Source organism: Myotis myotis, unplaced genomic scaffold (genome assembly GCF_014108235.1).
Source record: "Myotis myotis isolate mMyoMyo1 unplaced genomic scaffold, mMyoMyo1.p scaffold_m19_p_12, whole genome shotgun sequence".
In the NCBI taxonomy this organism is placed as follows: Eukaryota; Metazoa; Chordata; class Mammalia; order Chiroptera; family Vespertilionidae; genus Myotis; species Myotis myotis.
This window is the reverse complement of record NW_023416316.1, coordinates 31417536-31441256: the sequence shown is the minus strand read 5'-3', so window position 1 is coordinate 31441256 and position 23721 is coordinate 31417536. Positions and strand designations below refer to the sequence as shown.

The 23721-nt window shown below is 42.8% G+C and overlaps 1 protein-coding gene across 6 annotated transcripts in view; it reads left to right on the top strand.

The window, feature by feature from the left end:
* Positions 1-6026: 6026 nt before the first annotated feature.
* Positions 6027-23721, top strand: part of NTRK2 (neurotrophic receptor tyrosine kinase 2) — a 325395-nt gene continuing 307700 nt past the window's right edge. The window contains exons 1-4 of one of the 6 annotated variants that reach the window (XM_036330677.1): positions 6027-6299; positions 6820-6944; positions 7267-7489; positions 7954-8527. In XM_036330677.1, the coding sequence (XP_036186570.1) occupies positions 8316-8527 (212 nt within the window). In that variant the 5' untranslated portion in view covers positions 6027-6299; positions 6820-6944; positions 7267-7489; positions 7954-8315. Of the gene's footprint in view, positions 6300-6790; positions 6945-7100; positions 7568-7953; positions 8528-23721 lie in introns of those variants that run through there. The other 5 variants (XM_036330678.1, XM_036330679.1, XM_036330680.1 and 2 more) reach the window with 5 other exon arrangements.

The following is a 23721-nucleotide window of genomic DNA, read 5'->3' as shown; positions in this document are numbered from 1 at the left end:
GGCAATCACTAATCTTTCTCCATCTCTATTATATATCTTACTAGAGGCCCGGTGCACAAAAATTTGTGCACTCGGTGCGGGGGGGGGGGGTCCCCTCAGCCTGGCCTGTGCCCTCTTGCAGTCTGGGACCCCTCAGGGGATGCCCACCTGCTGGTTTAGGCCCGCTCCCCAGAGGATCAGGCCTAAGCTGGCAGTCAGACATCCTTCTGGTAGCCTGGGAGCCCTTGGGGAATGTCCACTTGCCAGCAGGGAGCAGGCCTAAGCTGCAGTCGGACATCCTTAGTGCTGCTGAGGAGGTGGGAGAGGCTCCCGCCACCACAGCTGTGCTGGCAGCCATCAGCCTGACTTGTGGCTGAGCAGAGCAGAGCTCCCCCTGTGGGAGTGCACTGACCACCAGGGGGCAGGTCCTGCATTGAGCATTTGCCCCCTGGTGGTCTTGTGTGTCATAGTGACCAGTCATTCCCAGTCTTTCTGCTGTTAGGGTCAATTTGCACATTACCCTTTTATTATACAGGATAGAGGCCTGGTGCAAGGGTGGGGGCTGGCTGGTTTGCCCTGAAGGGTGTCCCGGATCAGGATAGGGGTCCCACTGGGGTGCCTGGCCAGCCTGGGTGAGGGGCTGATGGCCGTTTTCAGGCTGGCCATGCCCCCGACGACACAAGCTACCAGCCTCTCCTTTTCTTCTTCTTTTTTTTCCTGGGATTTATTTATCTTCTATAATTGAGACTTTGTAGCCTTGAGCGGAGCCGAGGGCCGGCCAAGGCAGACAGGAAGTTTGACTTCTTCCATTGCTGGGGGCAACCAAAGCCTCCTGCTTGCTCCAGCTCCGTGGCCACTGCCATCTTAGTTGGGTTAATTTGCATACTCACTCCTGATTGGCTTGTGGGCGTGGATTGAGCATAGTGGAGGGATGGTCAATTTGCATGTTTCTCTTTTATTATATAGGATTTTGAGAATAATATAAATCGAATCATGTAGTATTTGACCCTTTGAGATTGACATTTTATAACTCAAAATAATTCCTTTGAGGTCCATCCAAATTGTTGTGTATATATGTACTTCATCCTTTTTTATTTCTGAGTAAGTACTTCATGGTATGAATATGTCACAGTTTGATTAACCATTCACACATTGGAGAAATTAGGACTATTCCCAATTTTGGTTATTATGCATAAAGCTGCTGTGAATGTTCATGTGCAAATTTTTGTGTGAACATAAACTTTAATTTCTGTGGAATAAATACTCCAAAGTGCAATTGCTGGGTAGTTTCAGAAGAAACTACAAAACTATATTCTAGGGTGGCTGCACCAGCATGGAATGAACGGCCCAGATTCTTCATATCCTTGCCAGTATTTAATGTTGTCATTATTTAAAAAGATTTCTTTTAGCAATGCAGGAAGCTATGTAGTAATACCTTCATTGTAATTTTAATTTGCATTTTTATAATCATTAACTATTATATTTAACTTTCTATATTTCCTCATTAGTGAAATAGCTGTTCATATCTGGGCTCATTTTCTGATTGGATTGTGTGTGGTTTTTCATGTTAAGTTTTGAGTTTTTTTTGTATAGTCTAGATATAAACCCCTTTATTGGCTATGTGGTTTGCAAATACATTCTTTCACTGGTTAATTTGTCTCTTCATCCTCTTAACAGGATTTTTCACAGAACAAGCATTTTTACTTTTCTTTTTAATGTTTTTATTAATTTTAGAGAAAGAGGAAAGGAGAGGGATAGAGAAAAATATCAATGTGAGAGAGAAGCACTGATTGCTGCCTCCTGCACCACCCCTACTGGGAATCAAGCCCATAACCCAGGCATGTGGCCTGACCTGGCATCAAACTGGCCACCTTTTGGTGTATTGGACATTGCTCAACCAACTGAGCCACACTGGCCAGGGCAAAACATTTTTACTTTTGATGAGGTCCCCAAAGGACCTTCAGCCACCTGGCATGGAGTGCACCATTCATGAGTAGTTAGTTTCCAATGTAGAGAAGATGGTAGAAAATGGAGAAGACCTACAAGGTCTTTGGTTTTAAATGACCTGATATGCCTTAGTCACTAAGTGCCCAGTGTTCTGAGATGGGCCACTGAGTTCAATCATAAAAGCATAGGTAGTGGCATCTGAACTTTAATTTTCTAAGTCGCACTTGGAGTCTTTTGAAAAAAAAAAAGAAAAAAAAAAAGGCTTTTAACAGAGAGATGACTCATGAGATCCTGGAGAGAGAAAGCCAAAAAGGAAAGCCAAAGGATAGGAAATTTATAAAGCTTCTGGGAAAACCTAGGTCAGAGAAAATCAGACCTGGACTCCAAGGCCTTCTTCTCTCAAATCCCACAAATCACATTTGATTTCCAAAGGAACAATGATAACTGTCTTGAGCACAAGATGGCAGTCTTACGTCTGGTTCATTCCCCATGGTTGTCTGGAGAAAAGTGATAGGAAACAGAGCAGAAACAAACCTGCTTGTGTTGCTGAGAAATACTGAAAAGTAAATACTCCTCAAGAAGGATAATGAGGGAAGGGAAGAGATTAAAAATAAGTGGAAAGGTTTTCTGTGTGCTATGTTTTGATTTGTTTTAAAATTTGGCTCTACTCATCTTGAGTTGCTGCTAAATACGTGTAGGCTAGGTCCCACATGCATGTTTTGGCTCTAGAGCAAAGTTCTTAGGAAAGTACAAGGGAGGTAGAAGGAGGTAGAGACCATATGTGCTGGAGAGGAGCTGGCTTAGGGCCCTAGTTCTCAGATGAAAGGAGTCTTGGGCTAAGCTATGATGACCTCTTCTCAGTGTTCTTATGAAAATAAGAAAAGGGGAAATATCTTTTTTATACCAAAAGCTATGCCAAACTCTAGCAAGAGTTTACATGTGTTCTACTCATAGGTAGATATTAAGAAGAAGAGTAGAGTTTCTCCCTCCTCCCCCTCCTCCTTCCCTCTCTTCCCAACCTGAACCTCCTTCTTCATTTCCTCCTCCTTCTCTCCCCTCCCCTGCCCCCTCCCCATCTCCTCCTCCCCTCCTCCTCCTCCTCCTCCTCCTCCTCCTCCTCCTCCTCCTCCTCCTCCTCCTCCTCCTCCTCATCCTTCTCCTTCTCCTCCTCCTCCTGGGAACCTGCAACCCAGTTATGTGCTCTTGAGTGTAATCAAACCCATGACCCTTGGGTTCATGGGCCAATGCTCCAACCATTTAGCAATGCCAGCCAGGGCTAGGGAAAGGTTTTTAACTAATAATTCAATTTCTGAAATAGATATAGAACTATTCAGGCTATTTCTTCTATAGTGATCTTTTAAGCTTGTATCTCTAAAAGAATGCGGCCATTTCATTTAAGTTGTCAAATTTATAATATTACCTTATTATTTATTCAATATCCATAGGTTCTCTAGTGTTTTCATTGCTGTCATTCCTGTTATTGATAATTTGTGTCTTTCCTTATTCATTCCTGGTCAGTCTGGATAAAGTTTTATTAAATTCATTTGTCTTTCAAAGAACCAGCTTTTGGCTTCATTGATGGTCTGTCTCTCTTGCCTTTCTGTTTTCCATTGCATTGTTTTCCACTCTTCATTATTTCCTCTCTCCTGTTTACTTTGTGTTTAATTTGCTCTCTGTTTGCCAGTTTCTTAAGGTGGAAGCCGAGGTCACTGGTTATAGACACTTTTCTTTTCTAACACAGGTATTTGAGTTATAAAATTCCTCCTAAATTTTTTTTTCTTTTAATTTGCTGAGTGAGTGAGTGAGTGAAGGTGGGCGTGAAGGTGCAATGTTGGGTTTGGGGGGAGGGGAGGCAGGTGCTAGCAGAGTGATGGGAAACCATGCCTGATCGCTCCTAAAATTTTTAAGATGCCTTAGTAGCATCTCACAAATTCTTTAAAAAATGTTTAATATCTTTTTCTCCCAGATTTATTGAGATACAATTGACATGCAAGCATACATTGTGCTATGTAGTGTTTTTTAATTTCTCTTTTGAATTTTGCTTTAACCCTGTTCCCTTTAATCCTCTTGGGATTGATGATTTGGTTCGAAGTAAATCTATTCCCTACCACTCCATCTTAGTCAGAAGCAGAACCTGGCAGTGCCTTTGTTTTCACAACCTAGCACTGGGTGTTAAAATCAATGTATTGGGTTATTACAAGCAATACAAATAAAATGGGATAACATAGAATATAAAAATTAGTGCATTTCATGTATTAAGAGTAAGTTTTGTTTTGTGAAACTGCTTTTAAGTTATATGTACGTATGTATGTGTGCCTTGGACTGTGATATGAAAGGAATTTTATGCTGTGGATCATGATAAAAAAAAGCTTGAGAAATGTTGTTCTTGACACAGCATGGTCCAGTACAGGCAAGGGTTGCAACACTCAGTCTCCACCTTTGCCGTGAAGAGTTCATGTGATCTGGGGGAAATTATTTCTATTCAATTTTGTCCATCTGAAAAATGTTCATCATCTCCTGTCTGAGAATTCCTGAAATCTCTGTGCAATATCTCGTAGTTCTTAAAATTGAGTTAGATCGATCATTTTATCAATCAAGAAAAGTTTATTGATTGCCAAGTGTGTTTTAGGCACCGTGCACGCTAATCTTGAGTTACCAGCATGAATATGAGGGAGGCCCTCCCCGGCCCAGTACTAGACTATACCTGGCTACCAGAGGAAGCAGGAAGTAAGGCTTTAAGAAGTGCAATGCAGACTCTCAGCACAGGGAGGATTCAGATATTGTGGAGGTGAGAGGGAGAGTGTCCAGAGGGAATGAATTGTTCAGAGGGACTTGTAATGTTAGAGGTTAAGAACGTGAGAGTGAAGAGGGCCTGTTTGAGAAATCTCAATGCTAGTTTGTTTCATTTCATTCATTACACACACACACACACACACACACACACACACACACATTTTAATACTATGTCCTTGAGATATAGCAAAGAACAAAAGTACCCCTGCCTTTAAGGAGTGTGCATTCCACTAGGAGAAATATAGTAAACATGACATATAATACGTAAGTAAATGATCTGTTAAAAATGGTAAGGACTATGGAAAAAACTGAGCAGGTGAAGCGTAATTAGAAGTGGGTCTGCCAGTTCTAATTTCATGTGGGAGATATTCGATGGAGGTATATTTAGAATCTAACAGTAGTATATATTATAATACAAATTCTAAAAATATTCTAACACAATTAGAATCTTTATGTTGTATTGACACTTTGTGGCCAGTAGGACTCAAAGGACCATTTCTGAGAAAAATGGGGTGAGAGGGGGTTGTGTGAGAGAGAGAAGTGAGTAATTATGCACACGCCCTCCCCCCAGGTGTCCTGTAGGGGCAGCTCCATTAAGGACATTGGCAAGACAGGCAGAAGAGCCTTACTGTGTGACCCGGACCAAGCCATTTTTGCCCTTTGCTTCCCTTCCTTGGCATGTCCTCACCCAGCAGGAGTTGGCGGCTGAGCAGAGAAGTGAACTTCAGCCTGGCCTTTCAGCACCCAATGGGTGTCACAATCCAGTGATGGTGGAGAGAGACAGACCTGCTGGCCTTTTCTTCCGGCCCTGCATCAAGATTGTGTGTGTGTGTGTGTGTGTGTGTGTGTGTGTGTGTGTGTGTGTGTCTGTGTGTGCGCACGCACGCTCTGCAAGGATTCCTGTGGTTACACTCATCGCTGGGGATCTGCATAAAAGCCCCACTAGATGCTTTCTGTTCCTTTGTAATATTTAAAACGTCATGGAGATTAAAGCATTTACCTGGACGTTCGGATATTTCGATTTCCCCACCTAGCCTCTGTGGGCAGATGGGTGATCATTCTTATCTTCTGGCGCGGTGAGCTGCCCGCCTTTCACTCAGCTGGACAAGGGCGCGCAAGCGTCCGGGGTCCCGCAGGTTGCGCATCTGGCGCCTGGGCCCGCCCGGAGCAGTGCCCGCCTAGGCCTTGGCCCTTGGGTTTGTGCTCTCCAGCGTGCTGGGCGCTCTCTCCCCGCGCGGGGGCACCAGAGCCCTCGGAAGTGTCTGGCACTGCGGTGCCTTTTCCCAGTTCCTTTAAAATGACTGCGGAAAAACAGCCGCTCTGAGCCGCAAATGGGAAGACGGATTCACAGACCAGACTTGCAAATGCCCCACAGCTATCGCAGCCATCATCTAACTGAGCCCACAGAGCCCTCATGGTTTGTCACCCGGCCCTCCCGGATCGCCTTATTTGTCTCTAGTGAAACCCTGAGGCTTTGGTCCTGCCCGGCTTCTTGGTAGCTGGATGCCTGTCGTGCTCTCGGTAGCGCGGGCGCAGGGCACGCGTTTGCGCACACTCGCGCTCCTAGGAAAACGCACAAGGTACGGCAGGGGAGCAAGGGCTTTGGGTGCCCCGAGTCGGGGTGGGCATCGCGGGGAGTGAGGTTACGATCTGGGAAGGGTTGCATCCTGCCAGGTTGACGGGTGAGAGAAAATGACGCGGCGCCACACATCGGACAGGCCAGGGCTGCTGCCGCGCATTTAGGGAACCCAATACGAGTCAGGCGCGCTCCCTTCCCCTCACATGTCTCTATTTCCCGGGAGTGTGATGCCAGAAAACCGCAGGAAAAAGACCCACTTAGAGAGCTAGAGTTGCGTTTGGAGATTCCCTTCCCTCTACAAAAGCACCAACAGGAAGACCCTCCCAAACCACCAGGGTTCCAAAATCCATGTCCCCGAACGGGGGCGGTCATCCTTGGTTACCGATGCCGAACACGTTTGGGTGTTTACAATATTTATTTATTTTTTAAAGATAGCTCGCCCTCCCTTTTTAGGCAGGGTGGGAAAGGAGAACGCAGCGGGGAGGGAAGACTCCTGGAATAAGAATCAGCGTATTTTTCAGAGCTGAACCGAACCGGGTTTCAACCATTTCAAAAAAGGAGACAGCCTCTACCGCAATTGTCGAAGAGACCGCGGTGTGAATTAGGAACTGGGAGGCGTCGAGCGGCGGAACGGTCCATCTCAGAGGTACCAGGATCTAAATGCGCGCACATACACGCACACACACGCTCACACGGAAACACCCCCCCACACCCGCACCCACACCCACACCCACCCACACACACACGCACGCACGCGCGCACGCGTCTACACAGCCTGGATGTGTGCGTGTGCGCGTCTGTGCGCGTGTGTGAACTCCCACATGCTGCTGCTGTCTGCTTCTGGCCAGTGGCACCGATGCCTCCCTCCTCCCCGCTCGCCCCCAGATTCCCCTCCCCTCCTTGTTGCTTTTGTCTGGAGGGTATTATGGGTTTGTGTGTGTGTGAGCGTGTGTGTTTTTGGATTTCAGACTAATTTTCTGGAGTTTCTGCCCCTGCTCTGCGTCAGCCCTCACGTCACTTCGCCAGCAGTAGCAGAGGCGGAGGCAGCAGCGGCGGCGGCGGTGGCTCCCGGAATTGGGTTGGAGCAGGAGTCTCGCTCGCTCCTTCGCTTGCGCTCTCTGCGCTCAGTGCTCGGCGGCAGGAGGAGCCTGGACCCGGGCGCCGCCGGCAGGCGGTAGGCGCCGGAGCCGGGTGAGCAGCGCGGACAGTGCCCTCCGTAGTCTCGGCCCTCACTGTCCCCTCCTTGGGGCGGCTGAGGCGGCTCCCCAGGTGGGACGTGCCGCGCCACCTGCCCGCGCCCCCTGCACCCAGCAGCGGCGGCGGATTCTGCAGCATCATTGGGGCCCCGTCTCCAAGCCGTGGCAGCGGCAGTCTCTTCGTCCCCCCTTTTAAAGGGTTCTTCTCCTGGCCTGTGCCATGGAATCCATTCTCAGGGACCCTTACCCTATCTTCCCTCCCTCAACCTCAGACTTGGAAAGAGGCACCAGTGCCATCGAGGGGCAAGTTTATTTCTGGGGTGGGAGCTGGGCACTCATCTTTCCACAGTCTCCTGGCTGGGGTCGGGGTGGGGGTGACGCGAGCCCCAAAGGAGAATGCCTCAATTCGTCGTCTCTGGGGTCCTGCGCTCAGTCTTACCCATGTCTGTTTGTCCTCAGCCCCGAGGTGCGTCTGGGATCTCAGTGCGTGTCTAGCAAGGAGCCTGCGTCCCAGAGAGTCCCCGGAGCCCCGCCGGCTGGTGCCCAGCGCGCCGGGCCATGCTGCTGCGGCCACAGCGGAGCTCCTAGCGGCGGTAGCGCCCCCTGTGAGGAGGCCGGAGATGCCTCTGCCACTGTGAACGGTGCTGCCCGCCAGGATACGCTCAGCCCCGGACCCTCTGGGCTGTGCGGGCCCGCGACCCACACCGAGTAGGGAGAGCAGCGAGCGCGGCAAAGACCGCCCAGCACGGGCAGCGGAGGCCGCCCGGTGCAGCGCAGGGACGCGTACTCAGTCTGACTGGGGCTGGCACAGGCGGCTAGCTATGTCGTCCTGGACGAGGTGGCATGGACCCGCCATGGCACGGCTCTGGGGCTTCTGCTGGCTGGTTGTGGGCTTCTGGAGGGCCGCTCTCGCCTGTCCCACGTCCTGCAAATGCAGCGCCTCTCGGATCTGGTGCAGCGACCCTATTCCTGGCATCATGGCATTTCCGAGGTTGGAGCCTAACACTATAGACCCTGAGAACATCACCGAAATGTGAGTTCCTGGTGTTCTCCTTTCTTTCTTCTCTCCTGGCCCCTGCAGCCCTGGCTGGCCAGGCGAGTCCATCCTGGGCATGAATGTTGTCTCAAGTCTGGGGAGAAGTCAGAGATGAAGATGCAGGGCTGGGCCATCTGTCAGTTACCTGTCCGTTTCACTGGCCTGGGGCTGATAACACGGGGAGAAGTGTGACAGTTTAAAATAAGTTTTAAATATACTATATGTGAATAACATACTTGTGGGAAGGCATTCTATATGCACTTTATATTTCAGAGTCTTGCTGGGCATGCTTTAGGCTTTCCACACGCAATAACTTAGTTTTGGACATTTTTGTGTCATAAGATGCAATGTGTATGTTGTGTTAGGAGGAGTTCTAGTAATATTTACTAGAAAGGAGGTTAAGATAATTCACTTTTTAAAATTTGTTGGAGGGGGTTAGAGTCTACCCCCTAACATCTTTTTCTGAGGTTTGGAGTTGACCCATGTCCCTTTTCATTTTATGCATCGAGGTTTTACTTAGGAGATTGCATCCAGAGATGGCCTTGAACATGATCTGTAAGAGGAGAAGTTCTGAGTGTTGAAAAGCACTTGCTCAAAAGGGAAAATGTGATCGTTGGAAGCCTAAAAGCCTGGTCTGATTTAATTTGGAATTGACTTCTCAGAGATATAATTTTTGAGACCATTTGGGTGATAAATTTTAATTCCACTGAATATTTTCTCAGGACAAGGTTGGACGATAAAGCTGTGTGTAGTCCTCAGATGAATGCTGCCTTTAGCATGGGACCCCTAGGTCCCTGGCAATATCTGAGCTTGTTCTGATCTGATGGAGAAGCAGAATTGTGCATTTGTGTCTCCTCTTTTTATGCCTTGTGACAAATACATTAGCAAGTAGGAGTTCAGCAGTCCTTCTTCCAGCATTCTCCTATCAACTCTACTAGAGGTGTCTGTCCTCCCCAACATTGCCGTTTATTCCATTAACATGAGATTTTATTCATCCACGTAGAGGGGCTGTAAGGCAAAGTTTCTCTAGGTTTCCCTTACGTGTTTGATACTAAGATAGGCAGCCCTGAAAGTAGGGCTTGGGCTGTGGCCTTCCGGTTGGCGAGTGCGCATGCATATTCCCCCCACAGAAAACGCACACCCTGTTTCTGCCAACGTATGACCGAGGTAACCTGTTTTTTTTCCTTCATGTAAGTAAGAGACCTTCCTAGTCTCTGTTTGTTCTACTGGGGATGTTCTTGTTATAAGGCTCAGGCAGAAGGAAGTGACAACAGAACAGAGGGGAAACGTGCTGGCCTAGCAGAGCTAAGATGTGCAGGGAGCAGCCAAATATCAGGCTGGATTCAGGATGCTCGGTTTTCAATCTTTTTTGTTTGTTTGTTTGTTTGCCAGGATAGCAGCAGTCAGGGCCTGAGGTAGGGCCATGGCCGTGCTGACCCTGGGCTGGCCCTAGACTGGCCCTAGGTTGGGCTGGTCCAAGCTCACCAAGCTAGTCAGAGTGTCTGTGGCCTTTTGTCAGATGTGTCTTTTATATGAGATGGGGTGTCAGTAGTCAGATGGAGAAAGCCATATAGAATTCAGAGCTCTTCGGACTATTTTAAGACCAGGGGGAGTGCCTTTGTACAGTTAGATGTTGTTTTATTGTTGTTTTTAAAATTCTGTCTTAGGCAATAGATAATATAAAGAGGGAGAAAATGAGGTAAAGCTAGTCATTTTCACTTTAAATTTTTTCACTTTAATATTTTAAAGTCACAATCAGAGAAAAGGACACTAAAACTCTTTAAATTTAAAATGTTATTTTAAATCTTAGTGTCCTTAGCTGCCTGAGATAGATGAAATCAATAGATTTGAGGAGAGCTTTCTTATATTAGTCCTCATAATTGCTGCTGCTGTTGTTTTTATATCTGATGGCAGATTCCTATTTTCAGGCTTTTGAAAATGAATTTTTTTGGGTTATATTTACCAAAGCACTTGTCACAGTTACTCATTCAATAATGGCACTGCTAATTGCTACTCTTATTTTTTTTATCCTTTGGTTTGAGCATTTGTTGAAATTAAGATCACTGAGAGGTATCAATGCATAAATGTTTAGGATGGGGAATTAGACTGGCCAATAGGAAAAAGTATGCTCCCTGCTCTGTCCCTCAGCTTTGATGGAGCCCAGCCAGTTTGAGCCCCAGGTGTTCTTATCTGTAAAAGGTATCGATATCCTTGTTTAGAAAGCACTTAGTCTCATCATTTTGAATTTTGCTGTTTTGATATCAAAATGACATCAGTGGATGAGCTTGTTTCACTCTCACCATCTGTGTTCTTTTTCTTACATATTAATATTTGCTTGAACAGCTTTTCAATTCTTGGCCAGTAGGTACCAGCTACAGTTGGAACCAAATTACACTTTTTTTTTAAAAAAAACAAAACTTGTTATTAGTCCCAAGGGTATTCCTAAAATAACATGTTTCAAAGTTCTGGTTTAATGGTGCTTAGCTAAACTTACATGTTCCCATAAAAAAGTAGGAATAATATAAGTAAATAAACTGAAGCAACAGTTGACTGTATCATTTAAAAATAGTATATCTTTTAATAACTATATATGGGGGAAAATATAACCACTGTGCCTTTTAGAATTCAGATAAAGGTCATGGTAGAACATTTAAAAAAATATATGTATGATTAAAGAAGAGATAAGTTTATTTTTGTTTCTACATGCATATTTTAAGTCAAGCTGACATTTTGTTTTGAGAGTCAGTGTTTGACTTTATTTTATAAAAAATCTCTCCATCACAGTGTCTGTGTCTCATACTCTTTACTCACTAACATGGTCTACATCTAGATCTACATCTCTCTGTCTATAGATATGCATTACATTTGTCTATCATCACACTGCTGAGAAGTGCCCACTTTTGTTATTTGGTTACGGTTTTACCGAAGCTATACTAAATTCCATTTAAAAATAATACCATTGTCACATATAAGTGGAATTCAAGAGTAAAGCCTGTTGTTGGAATTATGTAACCGGCCATTTAAGTCTCAGTTTTATCAGGTGCCAAAATGCATTGCAAAGGACAAGCTTTGTCTCACATAAGTGGTAAAAGGCATGGATAAAATAGGTCAGGTATTTTAGTTTTATTGTGGTCAAAAGCATATAATGTAAAATTTGCCATCTCAATTATTTCTTACTGTACCATTCAGTAGTGTTGTGAAAGAGAATGCATTTTATATTGTCTATATTTTAGTGAGGACCAATGATGACCTTTTTCTCAATTTCTTGTGTGATGTTCTCTGATTTGGGGTTACTATTTGGAGACAAGTGTAATATTTTTCCTCTCAGTACAGCACAAATAGAATTTGCAGCTTCTGCCGCCAGAGCTTCTGTGTGCAATTTATTGCTGGCTTGGTTAAGTGACTGTAATGTTATGTCATTAATACATTGATTTTGGCCCTCTCACCTTAGTAAGCTTTTCCATTGCAATTAATTGTACTACATAAAAGTTCTGGCATTTATAAGGATTCAGCGAGAGGCATCAGTTTTTTATGACTCTGATGTTTACTTCTCAGCCCCCCCATGCTTGAATTGTGCTTTACATGCATTTAAGAACCTTGGAGTAAGTTTTGAGTGCGGCTACATGGGCCACACTGGACTTGCTAATAAATAAGACAGTCTAATTTATGTCATTCATTATTTAATACAGCTTGCCAGCTCTTGTTGAAAACCTGCTGTCTTCATAGTGAAGATATTTTCAGAATTCAGCTCAGCACAACCATTTTGAAGTCTGAGTTTCATACCTTCCATCTCTGCATTATGGAGGTTTTTATTACATTGGGTCAAACAACTGAAAAGCCCCATGACCCTTCTGACCCTACTTTCTTCCACCTCCCCCTCTCCCTCTCATCGACTATCCAGGAAAATGTATTTGATTTTTTTTTCTTCTCCGAAAAGTGGTATTTCCTTATGGGAATTCAGAGCATTGGAGTTAAGAGAAAAGCCTGGGTTATATGTTATTATAAACAAGTAATGGGAAGTTACAATAGTGTGGTCACAACTCCCCAGTACTGAGTTTAGCTTTGTTTTAGATCTGCCACTGTTTTTCTCCCATAGACCTGTGTTTGTGTCTGTTTCAGTACTCCCCTGTAAAGACATTTTCTAAGCTGAAAAGTTGGCTGAACAGCTGAGAGTTGAGGTCTCTTTCTCCCTGGGAACATTCTGTATGATCTCTTTGACTATATCTAGGTCGTAGGAGCATAAAACCTAGAGTTTTTGTTTAGCTGGGAAAGGAAATAGAATTTCTTTTTTTCCCTTTTTCTTTTTCTTTCTTTCTTTGCCTTTAGTACTAAGCAAGTGCCTCTACTTTTAACTCATTGCTCACCTTGCCTGTAGAGAAAGAAACATTTGCAAACCATGGTAAAATATTATATACTGGCATTATTCATAGACTAGCTTTACCACTTCTCAGGAGAGTTTCTGATAGGGTAAATACCTATATGGTAAAATGTGGCATTGAACCTGCTGCCCTTTGGAGCAGTGCCAAATTTTTGTTCCTCTTGATATCTATAAATCAATAGAATGATTTTTTTGTGGGAGAGATTATTTAGGCAGCACAGACTTTTTACTTGTTTGATGTATGAGAGAAAAGAAGAGAATAAAACTCAACTTTGGATTATTAACATCTGATTAATCATTTTCATGAACTACTTGGTCTAGTGAGTTTAAAACACAAATCCTGCCCCCCAGGTGGCAGAGATCAGAACCCCACAGTGGCCTGATAATTTTAGCTCTCCATTTGTTTGCTGATTGATTCCCATTAAGAAAGGCAATGATCCCACATGATCAGGTGTCTTCTCACCACTTACTTTGCTCTCTGGGATGCCCAAAGGTCTGAGAAGTCATAAATATTGATCTGGGAGATGAAGGAGTGAATGGTTGTGAATGATATAAATCTAGGAAGAAATGTGATGCATAGGTATGAAGTTTACATGTTTCACAAAACCCTGGATGAGATAGAAAACTGGAGTCAGGTGTTACCTGGTCTGGAAATAGCCCCTTAATGTCTCTGGGCCTGAGCTTGTTAGATGTAAACTGAGGGCTTTGGAGTTGGTGATCAGACAAGTTTCTCCTGGCTCTGAAGTTCTGAGGTTTGTACATCAGTTTTGAGGTCAAGGATGGTGTGAGAGTCTGAGGGTCTTGGGTGTCATCTGTCACATGTGCATGTTTCCAGTGTCTGCTCTGAGTTCCCCAAACTGTGTCTTTTTAAATATAATGAATTAACTAATTAATTAATTACACTTATTGGGGTGACATTGGTTAATGTGATCATATTGGTGTCAGGTGTGGGTTTCTATGTTACAAGATCTGTACATCATGCTGTGTGCCCACCACCCAAAGCCAAATCTTCTCCTATGTCTTCCCATGATCTGCTGTTAAGGCTGTTGGCATGTTAGTGCTGGCTGATGGGTCCAAGGTCTCAGGGTCACTTAGAATCAGGACCACAGAAGGCAAAGGGGCTTTAGAAATGCTCTGTTTCAGCCCCCTCTGCTTGCACCAGGTCAGTGAAGTTAGTAAGGCCCTGATGCACTAAAACATGGTGGAAGCTAGAACTCCTTTTCCTAGCAGGCAGAGAAAATGCCATGGCCTTTACTTTAGGGATCCCATGCTCTGTTGTGTGTCCTGGGATTTACGATGACTTTAGCCCACCATTTTAGAAGCATCAGAAATATGAAGACAGGCTTAGCCGGGCTAAGTGTGTGCAAACATGTCTCTACTAAAGACAAAGCAATTAAAAGGTGCTTGAGCTACTGATCCCAAAGCAATGACCTTATCTTCATAGGAAGAAATACATTATTTTGTTTAGTTTACTGTGAGTATTTTTAAAAAATTTCAAGTCTTCCTCTTCACTAAGCAATTCACACACAAAAGTTGAGCTGTAAAGGAAAGCCTTCCTGAGTTGGTAGCAATGAGGGACCCTAACCTGTGCCTGGTGGACCATGTTGGCAGGTTGGGGTTGGACGGAGGGCAGAGCAGACAGAGCAGTGGAGGCTACTGCTCTTGGAGTCTCTATTACAATCAGTTATGTAAGTGGAGGAACCCACAACCCTTTATACAAAGTCAGCCTTAGCGCCCATGCAAGCCCTGTGGCTGGAGAATACTCATTCTCTCCTGCCTTCTTTCCCCCCCTGACTTCTCAATGGCCCAGGATTGATGACCAAGATCAATGGCTGAGCCAGTGGGCAAACTTAAGGGTTGTTGATGCACATCCAGAATGTATTCTGCTACTATTATGGGTGCTGTCCGTGGCCTGCACGAAGCCTTTCCTGTTAAGAACACACCTCTGAGATGTACCTTTGGTTTCACGCAGAGCTTCTCCCCAGGGACCTGAAAGGCACTTTACAGGCATCTGCTTATTTAGGTTTAAAACCTTGCACTGAAGTCAGTGGGAAGGTCTTGATGGCCTCGGAGGGAGGGACTGTCATGTTGATTGACTCTCTGGTCTAGCAGAGTGGAGTTTGGATCAGAGCCCCGTCCAGTATCTGGCTTAGGGCTTTGTCTGCTCAGCCCACTTGCCAAAATCTGGGCCCCAGAGGACAGGTAGTTTTAAGAGAAGTGTAAAGATTCAAATAAATATTCACAAGTTAAACAGCATGGCAGTGGAGAGGTGGACTAATGCTTCATGTCTTTGCCCTTCATCATCATCTCCGCTGTCGCCATGTGTTACAATAGAAGATAAGGATTTGCGTGCCCTTGGGAATATGGCATTTTCTAGTATGGAATAAAAATGTTAATAATCACACACCATTTAGAGTTCCCTTTTCAAATTTCTTTTCAATTACAGTTTATATTCAATATTATTTTGAATTAATTTCAGGTGTACAGCATTGTGGTTAGACAATCATATACTTTAGGAAGTGATCCCCAATATTTCCAGTACCCACCTGGCACCATATATAGTTATTACAATATAATTGACTATATTTTTGCTGTGCTTTATATCCATGTGACCATTTTGTAACTACCAATCTGTACTTTTCAATCCTTCAAAAGAGCCCAGTTTTTTTATTGTAGATTTAGCACCGCACCCTTTCCTGTAATCTACATATCTCAGCAGTTCTCTGGAGACACACACACACACACACACACACACACACACACACACACACATCAGAATTCTATTTGTGTGTGTACAGGGTGTCTATGAATATATAAATATATGTATACAACTCCACTAGGTGTGGCTCTTTCATACTTAATTATATTGAATTGTAAAATTTTCCTAATAATTTAGGGTTTACTTCCTTAAACTATCCAGACTTCTTTAAAAAAAATGACATATAATTGACATATCAGCTTCAGGTGTACAAAATAATGATCTGATATTTGCACTATATATTGGGAAATACTCACCACAGTAAGTCTAGGTACCATTTATCACCTCACATAGTCATAATATTTTTCTTGTGATGAGCACTTTTTCAATTTACTCTCTTACCAACTTTCCAATATACATTACAATACATTATTATTAGCAATAGTCACCATGCTGTGCATTACATCCCCAGCCAGACTTTTAATTTTGTTTTCATCATTCTGGATGTCTCTCCCTGAGGTATTCTCTGAGTGAAGTAGGTGAATGTTAGTACTTGGACACCATCAGCCAATCTGGCTTCTCAGAGGCCCATTGCATTGTCCTCTTTGATCAATTCTCAACATGAACAAAAATTTACATTATCACTGATGCATTTTGAATTCTACAGTAGTGTAATTTAACCCAAAAGATAATGGAAGTTTGGGTTTTAACCTCTGAAATATAGTGCAATCTAAAAAGATAGGCTCTTCTACATTTTCATTTTTGTCAAAAAAAGTTGTTTCTATTTCATGTGCCCCAGAGTCCCTTGCAGTGTGGTAGCAGAGGGTGCCTGGTGCTGCTTCTCTGACTGTTGCTCACTGGGACAGCTTGCTTCCTTTGGCGTACTCATCTGTGCGATGTGTGTGCAGGGGTGCGGAGAGGGGAGCCAGAGCTTGACGTGTGGTCTCTAAGGTCTCTGGTAAGGTTTGATACAAAAACAGGCACCTCTCTCCAAAAAACCCAGCCCAACCCACTCAACCCAAACCACAGCACTCCCTGTGGTCTGCTCCCAGTTTCACTTCAGAGCACTGGTACTGCCATCCCAAATTCAAGAGTGTCATGGGAGATTTTGCCCCTGGCGTGTTTAACTTGCACTCCTGCATTTAGCCTTTTCTTGTTGTCACTCTTTAGTCTTCTTCCTCTGTTTCCGATGGTGTTTCTTAGGCCCCTCTTCACTTTCCTCAAAACACACACACACACACACACACACACACACACACACACACACACACACACACGGAGATAGGCATATAGATGCTAAGCCCCTTTAGCAGATTGTGAAGAAATCTTTGGTTGCAGGACCTGGGCTGACCACCATCATTCCCACTGAACCTGGCTTGATAAGGTTAACACAGACAGTACAGGAACCTGAGAGGGACCTGGGCAGGGAGTTGGGATGTGGGGTTCACATCTACTCTCTCACAGTATCAGAACCTGGGATCCCGGGTGAGCCATTTAATCTCACCAGCCTGAGTTTCCTTATCTTGAAATTAGAGGTTGAATCTTGGATGGATGCTAACCCCTGAAAGGCTGTGTGGTTCTAAATCAGTCAACCATGGGCACTAGTGTTTCCTTTTCTATTCTGGAATTCACCCTTGCCTCCTCCCACCCAGAGCTTGCTCCAGTTCTCTGGTGGCTTAAGCAATAGAAGTCTGATGGGTGAGATTTCTCCAAGTCCAACTCTGCAGTCCATGTAGGATGGCTTTGCAGGTCACGGGCTCCCTGCCTCCTGGGTTTCCCACTAATTGAAACAAACTTGTATTTTCTTCCTTAGAGATCATCTTCTTCCCATGTACTGTCTACATCCACTTTCAGCAATTGTATCAATGAATCCACATGTTCATGTCTGATCAGCCCACTCTGATCAGGGCCACTTCTATGGATGGTGTTCTAGAGGGATTTCTAATTGCCTTGCCTCTTTGGCCAGTCTCCACCTTTCCTGACCCTCAAAGCAGGAGCTTACACTGAAATCAAGTCTCATCTTTCTGCCCTTCAAGCCTTCCTTTCCTGCTCACTGGAAGAGTTTATCACATATTTGCAGTGGGCTGCCTGATATCTAATTCAAACTTCCTGCGAACATTAGTTCAGTTCCACTAGTGCTTAGGGAGGACACTGGGGTGCTACAAACAAACAAGGAAGTGAGGCAAGGAGCCTCTGAGTAGAGTAGCTTATATCTAGTGGGAGAAACAGTTGAGTGAACATCGAATTTTAATATACTGTGGGAAGGATGTCAGTGCACTTGAGGATTAAACCCCCATTTACATCATGATTGTCTCAGCTCCTGGGAGACATGGGGACATTTACAAAGGGTGCTTCTCCCAAATGTACATGGTTTTCACTGTTTAATAGTGGATGGCGTAGATGTGTAGACTGGATGTGAGCAATCCCCACTTCCTATGATGGCAATAATCCAGCTGAGCTTTGTTATTTCTCTCTTAACAATTTTTGACATGCTTGTGTCCCTGTTTGCTCGTATTCCATTTGGAGCAAGCTTCCTGCATCTGAAACACACCTTCCCCTTTGGTTACAATAGATGGGCTAGAGCACTTCGAGGTAGAAGCCAATCACTTCACCTCTATTACCGAGCCCATCCTCTGAAACTTTCCTTCATCAGTCACTTCCCTCTCATCTCTATTTTCAGTCTCTTTCCCTTGTAAACATCAGAATTTAAGCGGGACAGCTTTTCCTTTAGCAATGTTTCCCTCCCTTCCCTCCCATCCCTCTTTAGTCCTTGCCTTATCCCCTCTCCCTTCAAAGCTTGATCTTAGAAGACTGATCTGTATTCATTATGTCTATTTCCTCAGCTCCTAATCTCATCTTAATCCACAGCTTCATTGAACTTGTTTTCCACCACCAGTTCCAAAGACCTTGGGCTAAATCCAAGGCATATTTCTCTGTCCTGCTCTTATTTGCTTAGTAGAACTTGGCCTCACTTCTCACTCTCTCTCTCTTGAAGCATCCTTTTCCTTCAGTGCAACTGTACTTTCCTTGTCTCCTCCAGTTTCTCTGGCTGCTGCTTTTTAGTCTTACTTATGGACACTCTTTTCTCCTCTCCTCCCCTAGGGGATGTCCCATGGGTTTCTTTCCTAGGGCTGCTCTTCCTGGGCTGTCCTTGGACTATGTCATCCTCATCTACTACTTCTGTTGCCTTTTGTCTTCTAATGATGTCTTGATCTATATTTCCGTCCATGATCAGGAGGACCTTTGAGCTCATAAGCCCAACCGCCTCCTGAACATGTCATAATGTGTCACCCTTGAGATTTCCAAATTGAATTCATCATCATCATCATCATCATCATCATCCCAAACCCCTGTATTAATCTAAGTATCATGCCTTCCACATTCATTTTCATAAATTCCCAAATTTTTAAAATGTGTTCAGTTCTTTTTATTTCTGCTGCCCTCATTCATCCATTCATCCATTCATTCAACAGATATCCTGGGGTCTGTTCTGTGTCCTGCTAAATGCTTAGGATATGGTGGTGGAAAGACTGATCTGGCCCTTTCTTCTTACCAAGCTTTAAGTCTGGGAGGGAAAATGAACATAAAAAAGTACTTATGTAAGCAAAAACAATAATTCATTTTACCATCCTTTTTGCCTAAAATGCTGCAACCTTTCTACTTGGCATCCTAGCCCTCAGTCTTGCCCCTTCTCTATCCATATGCCATGCTGCGCTGGAGTGGTCTTTCAAAAATGCCGATTTTATCACATCACTGCTTCTAATTGCCCAGTAGCCTTCTCATTTCTTAAAATAAATTCAAAGTTGATTTCATTTTGTGTTTTTTTTTTAGTTTAAAAATTAAAACCAATTTTGAGCATATTGCTATGTAATAAGACATATAACTGTCATGTGGACTCAAATACACAGATCAGCATTACAGTTGCTTTTGCACCAGATCTATGAAGGCGAACAAATTAAAGCTGGAAGCTTGCTTGGTGATCTTGGAATTAGAGCAAGGGCACTTAATTCTGCATTTAAAATGTTAAATGAAATTAAGCTAAGCCTGCCCGAGGCATCCATCTCCATAATTGGAGCAGATTCGCAAAGGGAACGCAGAACTTGAAGTACTTTGGCCCAGACCTGAGTACCCTGGATGGACACTCCTATTTCTCCCCTTTATTCCCAGGGCCCAGCACCAATTATGATTGACACCTTCTTTCTTTGCAGTGCCTTTAGCCAAGTTTTGCTCAAGCCTGGGAGATTGTCAGATTCTTTAAAGTGATTTTGTACATATTTTCTCTGAAATGCATTTTCATTGCATGGAATTTTTATTAGTAAGTATTTTTTAAAGTAATATTTGAACATGATAAGAAATTCTGGTGGTACAAAAGAGTGTATCATGACAAGTAGTCTCTCTCTAACTAACCCAACAATCCATCAGCCTCATATCCAGTAGCAGCTTTGACTTAGTTTGCATGTCTGCCTCTAGAAACAGTCTACTCACATAAATGAGTACATGTCTGTCTTTTTTGTTTATACAGAACGAGGGCATATACATACATATATACATATATATATACATATATATGTATGTGTATGCCTTCCATTTCCACCTTTAACTATACTCACTGATCTGCATCTTGTTTTTTTTTTTTTAAACTTAATGTATTTTCAAAATGTTTCTCTATCAGCATATATACCTAACCTTTTATTTTCACAGCCAGGCAGTAAAGTAATCCATTGAATGAATCAACTTTATTTTACCAACCTCCTTTTAAAGAACCTTGTGTGCAAGTTCTTGCACACATTCATGATTTTATCTGTAGATAAACTTTCTAGAATTTGAATTGCAGGGACATTTGCCAGACATTTGTGATTTTGATAGATACTGCCAAGATGTCTTGCAAGAAGACCACATCATTTTATCCTCTCACTCAAACTGGAAGCACCTGTTTTTCTGCTGCTAAGCCAATACTATTTGTTATCAAACCTTTGACCTTTGCCAATCATCTTCCTGGGAAATAGTATCTCACCATTGTTTTACTTCGTAATTCTGTAATTCTGATCCAGGTTGCAAGTCTTTTTGTGTGTATGTAAGTCATTTGTATTTCTTTTTCAGTGAACTATGTTATCATATTCCTTAGCTCTTTCCTATTTCTATTGGATTAGTGGCCTTTTCAGTCATAAAATCTGTTTAACAATGAGAACATTTATACTTCCCCTAATGTTTTGCTTGTCTTCTGATGCTGATTATAGCATTTCCTCCTCCTCCACCTCCTCCTCCAGCACCACCTTTTCTTCATCCTCATTTTCTTGTAACATAGAATTACACTTTTTAAAGCAAAATATATTATTTCTTTTATGGCTCTTACTTTGTAAATGTGGTTAAGAAGAGTCTTCCCCTCTCTAAGAGTATGAAATGAATCTCTTATATTTTCTTTTACTATTACTATTTCATGCTTTTGTATTTAGAGATTTACTCTATCTGGGTTTTTTAAAATATAAGGCATTTTATTGTATTATTATATTTACTATATTAAAAATTGTTTTATTATTTTTCCAAGATAGATAATCAGCCAATCAGGTCTCTTGATACCATTGAATATTAATTCAACCTTTTCCTCACTAAATTAAAATAAATATGTTTATTTTAATAGACATATTTGTACTATTAAATCACCTTTGTACTTGGGCCTTTTTGGAATTGATCCTAGTCTGATAATCAGTCTGTATGCATGCCAGCACTAAACGTTTTTATCTCCTAAAGCTTCATTTTATTATTATTATAATTTTTATTGGATTTATTAGGGTTACATTGCTTTATAAAATTATATAGGATCATGTTATTATTATTTTTTCTACTTGAAGTACTAGTCTTACCAGTCTCTTAATTCAGAATTTTTAGGATTAGTCTTGTATGATAATTTTTCCGTATGAATTAAGGAACTGCTTGCCTAGCTCCACCACATTATACAGTATTGCTGTTTTAAATTAAGATATCACTACATTTATATATTTAAACAAGTCTTAACAAGTCTTCAAAGCCCTGTATCCTCAAATTCAAACCTCTAGCCTCATTTTTTGTCCCTCCTTTTGTTCAGTGAGATGATACAGCCACCCTGAGCTTTCAATGCACCTATTGAGCTTCGCTGTCACTCATTTCACAGGCTTCCCGCTGGCCATCTTCTCTTCCTGAGCACTATTTTCTTGACTTCTGTCTCTGGATAACTTCCTTGGCCTCCCTACCTCTGGGCTGTGTCTTCACCACGTGCTCATATATTTTACAGCCCCATGCATTCCCCAATCCCAGCATAGGTAACTTAACATTATAAATGCACTGCTGGCTACCTGTCTGTAGACACCATTAGAATATAAACTACATGAAGGCAGGGACTATGTGAATCTTGCTTACTGCTCTTCCCTGACACCCAGTACAGTGTCTTAGATCCCCACATTATACACGTACGTGTGGATATACCCACACCCCTCTACAAATCTATCATTTAGAGGTCCAAGTAAGAGTATTTACTAATAGTTGTTTGGGTTGCCACTATGCAAATTTCTAGACTTGACTTTTTCAAAGTCATTGAGTTAAGATGTGTTTTTTTTTTTTTTAATAAGTAACTTCTATGGAATTAAATAGCACAGCATTAGTTCATATGCAGTAAGAAATCAATTCATTATAGAGACAGAATAGCTGGAGAGGAAGAAAGACAAAGCTTTGATGAGCCAGCTGATTCTGTATCCAACGGGGAGGAGGGGCAGGGAAGAGATGGAGGATGAGGGCAAGCAGATGAGAGGTACACAACAGGCTGGCTGGCTCAGCAACAGAGGTGAATCTGGGGGAAAGAATCATTCCAGGGACATCTGATTCCAGCAAACAAATCGGTCTAATGAGAAGGAGTTGTGCCTTTTCTGTTGTGTAATAGCTAATAATGATATCCCTGTGGATCGATTGCAGTTTTCCCTATGACTGCATTTATGATACTTCACTTAAAAAGCGATTCTGGTGTGAGATTTCAGATGTGATTTGTCCTTCTTTAGCGTGGATGGTAGAGACTGTTCATTTTTTCTCAAAGAATGGCAGACATCAGGTATAAAAAGACAGTGTGGCAGGTGCCGTGTAATGGACCATCTGATACATGTACTTTTATGCCTTTGCAATCAAGGTGCACACATGGGCTGATTCTGTGACTGTTTCCTGGGGTTTCTTTATATTTATAGTAATAACACTATTATACATCTTGCTACTTGTTTGGAAAAGCTGATCATAAAACAACTGATAGACATAGGAGACTGGAGGGCTCTTAAAATAGAGTAGGGAAGTATATAGGTGAACAGATTGTGTTGAATAATCCAAAATGATAATTCTCCCTTGAGATAAATAACATCCATTTATTTATGTTTACATGATGCAGGATGTTTATAATATACATGCAAATAAAGATAGACTCCATATCCATATATATTTTGAAAGTTAATTTTTAAAAAAGGAATGGGCATTATAGATCCAACATATGATGTTAAACTCTGATGAGAAAAGTCTTATTTTTGGTTGAATCATTGGTTCTCAAAGTAAGCCTAGTTGACCCTTTGGGATTTAACTTCTTAGCCATCTCCTTTATTCTTTAAGGGGATTGCTTTCTCACTAATAAAAAGTGTCTTCTAGAGTTTAACTGCCTGGCGCCTTGAAGGCTTATTGAGCCTTTTGTTTACTCCAGTCTAGCCTAGAATGCACTCTGTCATTAACTCTCCTTTAATTGTATTTTATATCTATACATGTACAGTTTAGAGGGCAGTAGGTATTTGTTGACAAAGTCATTTCAGGATAGCTGAAATGAAAGACAGTAACTGACTGTTTATACACGCATCAGTGGATTGATTGATTGATGAGTTCATTCATTTATATAGTCAATTAGCAAGTATATATTTTACATGTCCTCCCACCCGGCTCTTTTCTGGGTCCTGGGTAGCAAGACTTAGGCCAGCTCCTACCATTTGTGTGGCCTGTTGAAGGGCACCAGTGGAGGTCTTCAGTCAGATCACTTCTGTCTCACAGCTGTGTAGACAATCCATCCTACACATCTAGACTCCAGCAACACCACCACAGACAGCAGTTTGAACCTCTCTGCCC